At 52.7% G+C, this 11,872-nt stretch overlaps 1 protein-coding gene across 1 annotated transcript; it reads right to left on the bottom strand.

Annotated features, from left to right (window-relative positions):
• Window positions 1–5,058: 5,058 nt before the first annotated feature.
• INHBB (inhibin subunit beta B) lies at window positions 5,059–9,082 on the bottom strand. The gene is made up of 2 exons (XM_050900284.1): window positions 8,498–9,082; window positions 5,059–5,845 (listed from the first exon to the last, which is right to left on the bottom strand). Exons 1-2 carry the CDS (start codon window positions 8,898–8,900, stop codon window positions 5,070–5,072), a joined length of 1,179 nt encoding a protein of 392 aa, XP_050756241.1. The 5' UTR covers window positions 8,901–9,082; the 3' UTR covers window positions 5,059–5,069.
• Window positions 9,083–11,872: the final 2,790 nt, after the last annotated feature.

Below are 11,872 nucleotides of genomic sequence, written 5' to 3'. Positions count from 1 at the left end.
TACTGACTGGGCAAGCAAATGAAAGCTACTGGGGTATTTTGTACTGACGGAGATTGCTAATTCCTGGCCAAATTCCAGCATATGCAGGGAGATTCTCCCTGTGCTCATGACCAGGTTAGGTGTCTTCTCCTCTTGTTCTGATCTGTCATGCAGCTTCTGTGGGTTTTGCTAAATCTTTCAGCTGCTGATTCTAAAGCAAAAAAAAAAAAAATTTTTTTTTTAAAATACTGAGAATGAGCTGGGCCAAATCAGGATTTCAAGAAAACCAGATTCAGGTGTGTCTTTAGTTACATTGGTGCTAGCCTGAATTACATCTGCAGATTTTAGGGGAGCTACAGCAGACTGACACCAGTATTAACAGAAACAGACGCTCCTCTTAGACAAAAATTTGTATTTCTGATCCATTTTGCAAAATGTTCTTCAACACTTCACAGTAGAAACCACTCCAAACAAAAATTATTCTTACGAAGGATTCATTCAGTGAGGGGTTTCCCTCTTCTCCCATGGCAGGGGGAGTGCAGCAATTAATTTCAGCTGCTGACTTCATCTCTCACAAGTAACAAAGCAAAGAAGGTGAGAGCTGGCAATTTTGGAGCAGGTGTCTATTATGTGTGGAAATACATGATGTATGCAGAGTTAATCCACCAAGTGCTCTGTTGCACCACATCGTGACAGTCACCCCGTTCACACCGTCCTCATTAACGCCAGTGGGAGGTCCAGGCACCGGGACCCGGGTTTTGCCTGTGTTAGAATATTTTAAAGGACAAAGATTTTCCAGCTGCAGAGACTGATTCTGCCGCATGATAGAAGACAATGATTTAGCATTTACAGGACCAAATTCAAAGCCTGTCAGAGACAAGAGAGAGGAGAGAGACACTTAGTCACCTCAGGGAGGGGTATGGACCTGACCCAGCTGGTTTCTTAGGTACAGCACCTAACCTGGCATAACACATTGAACCTGGATGCTCAGTTTTATAAGGATGGGAATGACAGATGGGAAAATAAAACCCAAAATTTTCAAAAAGCAGCCATCAAGCTTGGGCATCTCATTTTTCATTTTGCCTGATTTCAAAAATGCAGGAAGTGGAAGCTGCAGAAAGTGGAATTCCTGCAGCCCCTGCAAAAAGCTGGCAAGAGCAGTAGCCTTGTCACCTCTGAAAAATCAAGCCCAAACTGTCTCAGATTGGTCCCACAAAATCAAAGACCTTTTAAATTTTATTTCATTTTAGCCTTAGAAGTCTGTGTGACAGGTTGCTGTCGGCACCAGGACTCAGGAATACCTCACTATCTGCAGCATACCCAGAGCAGTGAGTGACTCCACACTGCAGAAAACTCAAAGCATATTCTGTTCAGATTGATTTCCAGAGAATTTCACACAAAATAAAAGGACCTGGGAACCTGGACTATGATCCAGCTCTTCCCACTCCCAGATGATGCCCCTCACACCATACTGATTCATGCTCTTCTTTGTATTTCTATTTCTGCCCCATGAATGTCAGGGCTGTAGCTGCAAATGGGGGAGCAGGGAAGGCAGGGGAAGAAAGCTGTGAAAGCTTTTTTATAAGAAAAGGGGTGTTCTTTGCCAGCCTCTGTGAAAGAGTTCAGGATCCCGGGCTTGCCTGTGGTTTTGCGGTGTGATGCCGAGCACAGCCCATTCCTGCCCCTCACTCCTGGCCAGCCCAAGCTCATGGCATCCTGGCTGCCAGCAGCTCCCTGCTCCCCAGGGCTGCAGGTCCGAATCCCACGCCGAGACACCCTGCTCTCCTCCCGGGAGAGCACAGGAGTCCCAGTGTCCGATGCAGGGCTTGGCTTCGACCCCAGAAACCAAACACTTTCAATTAAGAACGAAACCTAACCGGACCCAGCCTCCAGGTCCTTGCATTTCAATGGGCAAAATTTCTTAATATATCCCACTTTTAGAAGTGCAGCCCAGCCTTATTCATAATGACGGTGTCATATTAGGTCAAATGTGCCTTCAGACTGAAGGGATGTGTATTTGCCACTGATTTCAAGGGGAATTTATTGAACTCATCAGTAGCATGGTTGACCCAGGGAACAAAGACAGGGGAGAAGGCTGCTAAGAGATGGAGCAGGAACAGCAAGTGGTGGCTTTGACAATAAACGTGCAGTTCGAAGTGGTGAGAAAGCTATGAAATATGCAAAAAATTTGGTCTAGGGGACAAAGTTCTGCGCAGCAGGTTGTTGACACAGCCACAGCAAATTGCTCCTAGAGGTCTCCTGAAACAAAGCCATTTAACCCCAGTGTCTGGCTTTGGGGAGGGGTGGGCAGAGCTACGCCTGAATGTGAATTGTAACTAGAACCCGACATTAGTTGCATGAACTTGCTTCTTCAACACTTTCCAGGTCTCAGGGTCAGATCTAACGTTTGCTAAGTCAAAAGAGGTCGTTCTGTCAGCTTCAGCTGGCATTTGCTCAGGTCTCCAGGAGGAAGAATTTATCTGTGAAGATCAATGAAATCAATATCTGGATATATGAGCAGCTGACAAGACTTTCTATGAGTATTTGTCAATATTTTGGGGTTTAGTTAGCAAAGGGGATGTATTTTACTCAAAAAACCCTCTCCTTGGTGCCAGGTAATTTAAAAAAAAAAAAAAAGGTTCATCAAACTTAGTATTGACCTCTTTTTCCTGGAAGTGATTTCCACATTATTTTTTTACTTCTTGTAACCAATCAGGGAGTGACCTAGACAAGAAGTTACATTCTTACACAGCAGGTGAACCAGGAACTTGCTGTAAATGACTTGCAGGTATGCGGAACAGCGCCGTTCCTGCGCCCAGAGACCCTGCACTGATGCAGATAGAAAGAAGCAGATGCTTACATGTATAGACGGCAATAAAACTAGAGTGTAACATTTTTAGGATCGCAGCTGAGCTCTCAGACAAGGCTTTCTGCAATGACTAATACGACTACGGTCTAATGCAACAGTTCACCGTCTGCAGCCGCATGCAGTCCCGAAAGTAAGCAAGTTTCTCCAGATGTTACACACTGAAAAAAAAAAAAAAAGCAGCACATCCAGTTTTCAATCTTTTTTATTTATTTAAACTGTACACAAATGTAAAATACTTCAACAGCAAATCTAAGTGAAAATTGTTTGGTTTAAATTATTATGGAACAGAACCTAAAAGGAACTTTATTAAATAAACATAAAAACTGGATTTAAAGGATGCACATATTGTAATGTATTCTACAATAGTCATTTTTTTTCACTCTACGTTCCATGTGCGTATGGTATAGAAAAGACACTGAATAGAACAAACAGAATCCATTTTGTACCCTGAAACAATTGGTAGGCCTCGTGAGGGATTGCTCAGTATGACTACATGATATATGATGGCTTTGCCATCTCATAAAAATTATAACTAATATGTTGGCCTCTTTGGTTCCAAAATTTATGTATAATACATTTAACTGTATTCATTTTTTGCTGCTATAAAAATAACATTTTTTTCAAATGGCAGTTTTTTGACTAATCATGCAACTAAATCAGTGCAAACATTAAAAGCAATCATTCGCTTTAAAAAAGAAGCAAAAGATTTAATTTCAAGTATAAAAAAATATAAAAAAGTCATATCATAAGTCCAGTTTTGTCTAGTATGGGTCAACACTTTAAATTGCATAGCTCATGCGGCACCTGTTTACCTAGATAGTGAGCAAAGATAAGTGCACTATCAAGTACCACTTTTCAAGGCATTGAAATTTGCAAGTGCTATTATACGTGCATTCAAGCAGTTTGCAAGTGCTATGCTGTATCATTATTTTCTGATCTTTATGGCCATCCTCGACACCTCCTGGTAAGGAAATTGAAAGCACTCTCTTCTCTCCTCCTTTCCAAGACTTGTTAAAATGTTCCTCGCCTGTTATTAAACGCACTGCATTTTTCAGAACGTCTCCACTCTGGTACCGTCACTCCTCTTTAGGGTTCATTGGTTTAGCCGCGGCGGCGGTTGCTTGTTTGCTCGTCCCCCACGTGATGTGTCCTTGCCGAGTCCTCCATTGAAGAACACAGATTGCAACTTTGACTTTTCGTTCTCCAAACAGTGAGAGATGCCAACAGTCAACACAGTCCAGATACGGTATCGGATCTCCTTTTCCAAGACACGGACGGTGTAGCCATCCACGGGTTGCTAGTGGGCAGTTAAAGCGTCGGATCACACCAGCCCAGCTTGTGACTTCACAACAGTCAGATGTTAGAAATACAGCAGTTGCTTAAGCGTCTGTCCCCTTTCCTCGCTCTCTCTGATGGTACCACGCGATTCCTTACTGGAAGTGCTGTAGGAAGATGCGGGTATCTGTGATGTTTACATTTAGATAAATTTAAATTAAGAGGAAGTGATCACCTCCCAAGGCAGGTGTCCTGCAGCTTCCCGTTAGACCTAAGAGGTGACAGTCGACTTTTTTTTTTCTTTTTTTTTTTTTTTTTATTATTTTCTAAGTTTGGTCATTTCGACACCTGCGTGCAAGAATACGTCGTGTTCTCGCAGTCTGTGCTTTTGCCTGAGCAAAGGGAGCTCATTTCGGTCTGGCTTCACCGGCAGGCGGGGAAACAGCTGCTCAGCCGTTCACTCGTACTGGCAGGCATTTAGGTCCATCGTCACTGGTCACTGACTTTCTGTGCTCATGTCCCTTTTCCAAGCTGCCTCGTGTGTGTGTGTGTGTCTGTGTGTGTGTGTGTGTATGTGTTTGTGTCTCTGTGTGTGTGTGTGTGTATGAGCGCGTGTTTGTGTGCGTGCCCATGTTGCCCACGTTTCTTGTGTGTATCTGTGTGTGCGTGTGTGTCTTTAAGATATTTCATAGCATTAACTTATAAGTGGTAGAATACATGTGTCCAAGATCCACAAACTGCCACTGTCCTGACACCAAAGTGAAATGATTTTTTTTTTCCTTTTTTTTTTTTTTTTTTGTCAAACTTTTCCACAGTGACTTTCCAACACTGATGCCTGGATACACAGTGAAACTTCCTCCAACACCATCTCGTACGGGAATGTTTCTCTCTCTCTCTCACCCTCACTCTCTCTCTCTCCCCCCCCCCCCCCAAAACACACCTTAAATCAAGCACAACCACATTCTTCCACAATCATATTGGGAACGTCCCTTTTCACAATGTTGTATTCATCATCAAAGTACAGCATTGACATTGTGCTAAGTTTGGTTGGAATGCAACAGGAGTTCACGGTGCCCGGGTTCAGCCCCCGCATTCGGTACTGATTCACGACGGCGGTGTGAAAGGAGGAAGCCGACCCCGGGACGCCGGCCAAGTAGGCCGGGCAGCTCCCTTCACAGTAATTCCCATAGTAACCTGATGGTGCTATGATCCAGTCATTCCACCCAATGAGTCTAAAGTCAATGTAAAACTGTTGCCTGCAACATAGATTGGTCCTGCCGTCGCACTCTAGGCCTCTTTTCCGGATCCTGTGTTTGTTATCGGCGAGGCGGGCTTGCACCACTAAAAAAGGCCGGTGGGATTCCTCCCCGGGGTCCACATAAATTGGCAGCACTGAATACTCTTCACAGCCCTCACATTGAACATCCAAGTTCAGTCTCCTTTCTCCTCTCTCAAACAGAGCCTGGATCGCCTCTGTCATGGGAAAAGTGTGCCAACCACTTCTTTTGAGATCAACTTTCTTTTCAACCACATTCCACTTGTTGCTAGTGTCCGGGTCTTGGAAATAGACTTTGACTCTTACTTTTCGCCTGCTGCCTTTCTCTAAGACATATGGAAGCAGCTTCAAGTAAAGCCACAGGCTAGCTTGAACGACAAACAAGTTCTGGTTCCCTTCATTCGAGATGAAGAAATAGAGGCGGACTCTAGATGAGGCCAGATCGTCTGCAAGATAAGGAGAGATCAGCAAGATTAAGTTAAAAAGGAAACGTTAGCTTGTGTGCCATTCTGGATTCAGGGACAACACTAGAGCACAGCAGATCGAGGGAGAGGCGACAGGGCTGTGCCGGCCAGAAGGCACGCACTGAATCAGATATCCCCAATTTGCAATGAAAATGAATTGAAAAGGGACTTCCCACAGCAACGTTCATCATCGGGCTGTAGTCGGGTGTGTCAGATCCACAGACACCAGTAAGAGCTCTCCAGAATATGGGGTTTTTCCAGCCAGCCAGCTTTAAAGACGCTACAGCAGCACCTTGAAAAGACCGGCACTCGGACGCTGCTATCTCATCGGTTTAAGAACAGTTCTAACTTTCAGCTACCTGCCAGTTCTCACGGGGAGAGCCCTTTCAATAACCACTGAAACGCCAATGCCAAACCAGGGATTTTGTTTCAATTTTCACATATTCTCATCGCGGTTAACCGAGAGGATTCACGAGACAGAGGAGAAAATATTTCAGTGATGTGCCTGCTTGTCCAACAGATCAAGCTAACCCCCGCTTAGTCTGGTGGAATATCTGCTATTATCAATCATTTCGATCTCTGCCTTTTCCCCCCAAAATGATAAACTCCCGTACAAGGTGAGGCAATGAAGCGGTCGCTCTCACTGTAACGCCGTTCCTGACCGTTCTCAACACGCTTTTCAATAACACCAGAATTAAAGGAGCAAAATTGTCACGGAAAACCAAGTGTCACCAAATGTCTGACATAACTCCTTATTTGTAAACAAAAGAGCCTGCTGCATGAAATGTTGCAGAAATACTAGTGGCCCTCCTGCAATTTTGTACTATAAGTCCTAACCAAATTCGGCATAGGTGATAAATGTGCAAGCTGGCCTTTATGGCGGAGACTGTAATTCTGGTCCTTGAATCAAAGCCTCCCAACCGTTATTTAAAATTATTGCTGGAAAGGCATTTTCTCATCTGCCCTTATCTGTTTCACTGCTTTCTGTACAGAGCCAAATGTAGATTTTTCTTCCTTTTCTTTTCCTAACAATCTTTATTATTTTTGTCAATCTCTGAATGGGATTTTTTGCGTAGTCGGTGTCTTCATTTGTTACCCTAGATGCCTTTCAAATGTGCCTCCAGGGCCTGTTTGGTACCTTGTAATATTTCAGTGACAAAAATTTTCACTGTGTTTGTCTATGTTTTACATAAAGTCAATTTTGGAAGTGTTACAAAAGCCAGTGATTGATTGAATACCAAATGGAAGTACAAGCCCACCCCAGATCTCCCAACAACAGCCTATTAAAAAATAATAAGCCCAAAAATGTACGCTAAGGAAGCCTTTCGCATGTTAGTAAATACACAACTTCTTTATAAACTGTGGTGACAGTGACACAAAAAGAACAGTACGGTGTTGCTGCACCGATCCACATCACTTGTGTTGTGTGAGATTGTGTGTGCCCATAAATTTTGTATGTGAATATAACAAGCATATGTATAATGCAACAGATCCCATAGATACTGTAAATGTATATGCCTTTGGTAAGTGGGAGGGTAGATAAAGAAGATGAGTGGGCAGTACACAGGATAGAAAGAGATTTATTTTGTGGACAAATGATACATAGATGCCACAGGAAGATAGAGAGAGAGAAAAATGAACTGAGCGACAGAGCGATGAAGGAAAGGAGAGATGGGCAGATAGACAGGAGAGAGCTAATTTGCAGAGTGATGGTGTTATAGCCAGATGTGCAAAGTTCACAGGCACAGTGGTTGCCTGGATAAACTGCTGGAAAGCTATGCTGAAGGGATTCAGTGACACATAACTGCAATGGCTGGACAGGATTGAGATGGCTGGTACCGTGGGGATGGATGGCACAGTTCGTAAACGGACTGACGGACAGAGAGGAGACAGACACACTTGGTAGGAGGCTGCACGCAGTGGACAAACAGACAAGGCCAACACTACGAATGAAAGCTAAATAAATGGGAAACGAACGGAAAGGGAGGACGGGCGCATGCAAGCCTCAACAGACAGATGCATGCAGTGAACCAGATGAATGTGCAGGGCAGACAGACGAGGCGAAGGATGCAAGAGATGGAGTGGGACAGGCGGAGGAGGGACAGTGGGACGCGCAGGGACAGAGGCAAGCCACAGTGCAGCTGGAAGGACCGCCGGAGGGAAGCCGGGGGGCACGGAGGCTGCAGAGGGATGGAGGGATGCGGCGAGGGGAGCTGCAGGGCACAACCCGGCGAGAATCCCGGGCACAGGGGCACAACGCAGGGAGGACGGGAAGGAGCGGGCAGGGCCGGGGCAAGATGGTGCGGGGCAGAGGGGAGATCGGATGGTGCGGAGGGCATGCGGGCGAGCCCGGCAGCCAGGTGCTTGCAGCAGACAGGAGGACGGGGGGGGCGCACAGGGGGCCAGGCAGCAGGGCCAGGCAAGGGCAGTCAGGGGAACTGCCAGGGGTCAGGCAGGGGGACAGAGAAGGTGGGCAGGAGGACAGGCAGGGCGAGCGGGAGGACTGACAGGGGTCGAGCAGGGAGACTGACAGGGGTGAGGCAGGACAGGCAGGGAGAGCGGCAGGGCAGGGGGCCGAGGCAGGCCGGGCAGGGGAGAGGGGGCGGCGGGGGCGCGGGGCCGGGCGGCGCCCACCTGTCTCGGCGAAGCTGATGATCTCGGAGACGGGGTCGTGGGCCGGGGGCCCGGCGCTCGCCTGCCCGTCCAGGCTGGGGATCTCCACGCGGCCGTCCTCCCGCACCTTGCCGGCGTGCAGCTTGCGCAGCGCCGTGACCATGGCCGCCTTGGGCACGGCGTGCGTGATGTTGGGCCGGTCCCGCATCTGCAGCCGGCTCAGGATGTGCCTCTTCACCGCCTCCAGGAAATCCCCGTCCACCTTGCCCGGCTCCTCGGGCCGCCGGAAGCCGCAGGAGGTGCATGTGTCCTGCGGGGAGCCGCCGGCGGGGGCCGGCGGGGTCGGGGTGGCCGCGGCGCCCAGCAGGAGCAGCCCGCAGGCCAGCAGCGCGGCCAGCACCCCCCGGCGAGCCGCCCCGTCCATGGCGGAGGAGCGGGGGGCCGAGCTGGGGGCCGCCCCGAAGCGCCGCAGGGAGCCCGTCTGCAGGCAGCGCCGCTCCGTGCGCTCCGCGGCGCGGAGGGGGCGGTGGCAGCCAAGCTGGGGGGCCGCAACCGCTCCGCGCAGGGGGGGAGCCGCGGCGGAGGGAGGGGGCGCCCGGGGAAGCGGCGTGTGCCGCCGGGGAGGCGGAGGGGGGAGGCTGCACACGCAGGCACCGAGGGCGAAGTTGGGGGGGTGGGGGGGTGGGGGGGCAGCAGGCTTGGCGTGCACGGAGAGCCCGGCTCCACGGGGGAGGGGGACGGCAGCAGGTGAGGGGGTGGCTGCGGAGCCCGGGGAGGAGGGAGGGGGAGCGGGGAGCGAGCCGGAGGTGCGAGGGGAGCCGGGGAGCAGGGGGGGGAGGCGGTGCCGCGCTGCCCCGGTGCCCCGCGCCGCTTCAGAGGGGCATCCCCGGGCGCAGCCGCTCCTGGTCCATCGCTCGCTTCGGCAGGTCCGGGCGGGCCGCGGAGAGGAGCTCTTTAGTCCAGCGTCATTGAGGGGGGTCAGGGAGATAAACGAAGCAGATTTATATACAATCCAATTTATAGCCTGGAAGGAGGGGGGGGGGGGGAGAAATGCCACTTGTACCCCCCCGCCCACTCCGCCCCCGCAAGACAACAATCCACAGGCCGTGGGTGCAGGTCTCTGAGCAGGTCGGCTCCGCGCCGCGCCGCCCGGTTGTCCCCCTTCAGCGCCCGCTGCTTCTCAACGTGCCATCAAAGTCGACCCGGAGCATAGCTGGGGAGGGGGCCAGGGGCGGCGGGGAGGGGGTACGCGGCTGGCAGCTCCACAGTTGCGAGTCTTCTCCCCCCACCGCCCCGCTTATTATTAGCGAGACGCTTTTATTTTCAAAGCAGCGCGGAGGGTCCGGAGTCCGGCGAGGATGCTGCGGCGGCGCCCGGCGCGGCCCCCCGCCGCGGGCAGCGGCACCGCACGCTGCGCGGCTGCGGAGCGGGGAATCGGCTCGATCCCGGCGATCCTAGGAGAAGCTGCACGGATCCACTCGGTCAGACCAGCTCTTCAGCTCGCTCCCTCGCTCGCTCTTTTTAAACAATATCTCCCTTGTTGGTGGTTTGGGTTTTATTATTATTATTGTTATTATTATTTTAAGTGTGATTTTTGTTGTTGTTGTTGCTGCTGCTGCTCTGCTGCTCCAGTTAATCTGTCTCCCTCTCTCTCCGCGTCTTTTTGATCTTTCTCTCGCCTTGTGCTGGCTTCAACGCTGTGTTTTGTTTTGTTTTGTTTTTAACGCGTCTGATGTTCCCTCTCGGATCCGCAGTGGAAGGTCTCGGGGAAGCGGCTCGCTCCTCGCTTATCTTCCTCTGATCTCCTCCTGCTAATTTTCCCCCCCTGCAAAATCACGACATTGTGGCACTTTCTACTGAAACTTTTATACAGGAGTTAAAACCACGTGGGAACTCCAACCTATAACAGAGACGCCATGGGTTCCTCACTATTTAGGAGATTAAGTTAAGTCTTTTGCCCCCTGGGCTATTACAGTAACTTCCTGATGTGGAAATATTAACTATGCTGTTTCTTTAACTCCCCCCGTCCCCTCCCTCCCTCCCGGTTCCTGCAAACACACCCACCGCACACCGACCCGCGTCCCTGTCCCGTCCCCCGGCAGGACGGACGGACCCCGAGCGGCGGCAGCAACCCCAGCCCCCCCCCCCCCCCCCCCCCCCCCCCCCCCCCCCCCCCCCCGCCCCGGACGGGAGATGGATGCCCCCTCGGTGTTCCTTGCCTTTTAAGCACTTGAAAGAAGAAGAAGTCATTAGAAAGTTTACCGTCGGGTTGGCTTTGCGACGGGGCGGGTTTTTGTTTGTTTGTTTGAATGGGCCGGGTAATCAGGGCGGGTGCCGGGGATTGTGTGTGTTTTCCGTGGGGCAGGAGGGACGCGGGCGCGGAGCCTGGCGGAGGCAGCGCCGGGGGGCTCGGGGCGGCGGCCGAGGGGAGCCGAGAGGGGAGATAACGGGAACGCCGCGCTCCCGCAGCCGCGGCGGGGAGCCGGCAGGAGTGCCGGCCCTGCCCATGCCCTGGGAATGGGTTTTCCTCCGCTCCTCTGCGGGGCAGCCCCGGGCTTTGGGAGGGTCTCCAAGGCGAAGGGGGGGGGGGGGGGCTGTGATCCGCCTCCCCCCCCCCCCCCCCCGCAGGGGTCAGGAGAGGTTCCCACCGGGCTCCCCCCAACAGCCAAGCCCGGGGGCGAGCGGGAGATCGCCGCGCCTCCGCAGCACCGGGGCGTTATAGCGAGCCACGCTGCGCCCCCCGCTCCGCGTTGCTCCGCGGCACGCCGCCCCACGCACATTCCTCCACCCGCCGCGCGGGCACGCCCGGGGCCGGGCACCCACGGCGGGGCAGCGGCAGCTCACCTGCGCGGTCCCCCGGCCCCGGGGCGGCCCCGGGCGGACGCCGTGCCCGGCAGCCGCGGCCGCTGCGCGCTGCCCCGCGGCCCTGCGCGCCGCCGCCGCCGCCGCGGGGAAGGCTGGGCAGAGGGCGCCCCCTCTGGGCCGCGCGGGGAAGCGGGCGGCGGGGCCGGGCGGGGTCACCGGGGAAGCGGGGCAGCGGCGGGGGCAGACCGGGCAGACCGGCCCGCCGGGCCCGGGCAGCGGCCGCGGGAGCCGCTGAAGCCCTGCGCTGAATTCACGGGCGGGGGCCGGGGCGAAGGTGCCCCGGGCCGGGGGCCGCGGCTCGGGCGCACGGAGGCACCGGCGGTGGCAGGCGGTGGCGGAGGTTGCTGCTGGCCGGGTCGGAGCGTGTGGTCCCGCCGAGGCGGAGGGCTGGGGCTGGGAAGCGGGGTGTGCGCGCTGAAGCCTGTGCTCTGAACTGGGCGAAGGAGCACCTTGGGCTGAGCCTCCTCCAGCCCAGGAGCGGGCCCAGGCAACGGGGCTGCCGGCTGTTCTAATTATATTTTCTTTTTTCTT

Source organism: Gymnogyps californianus, chromosome 7, assembly GCF_018139145.2.
Source record: "Gymnogyps californianus isolate 813 chromosome 7, ASM1813914v2, whole genome shotgun sequence".
Lineage (NCBI taxonomy): Eukaryota > Metazoa > Chordata > Aves > Accipitriformes > Cathartidae > Gymnogyps > Gymnogyps californianus.
This window is presented reverse-complemented; position numbering and strand designations above follow the sequence as displayed.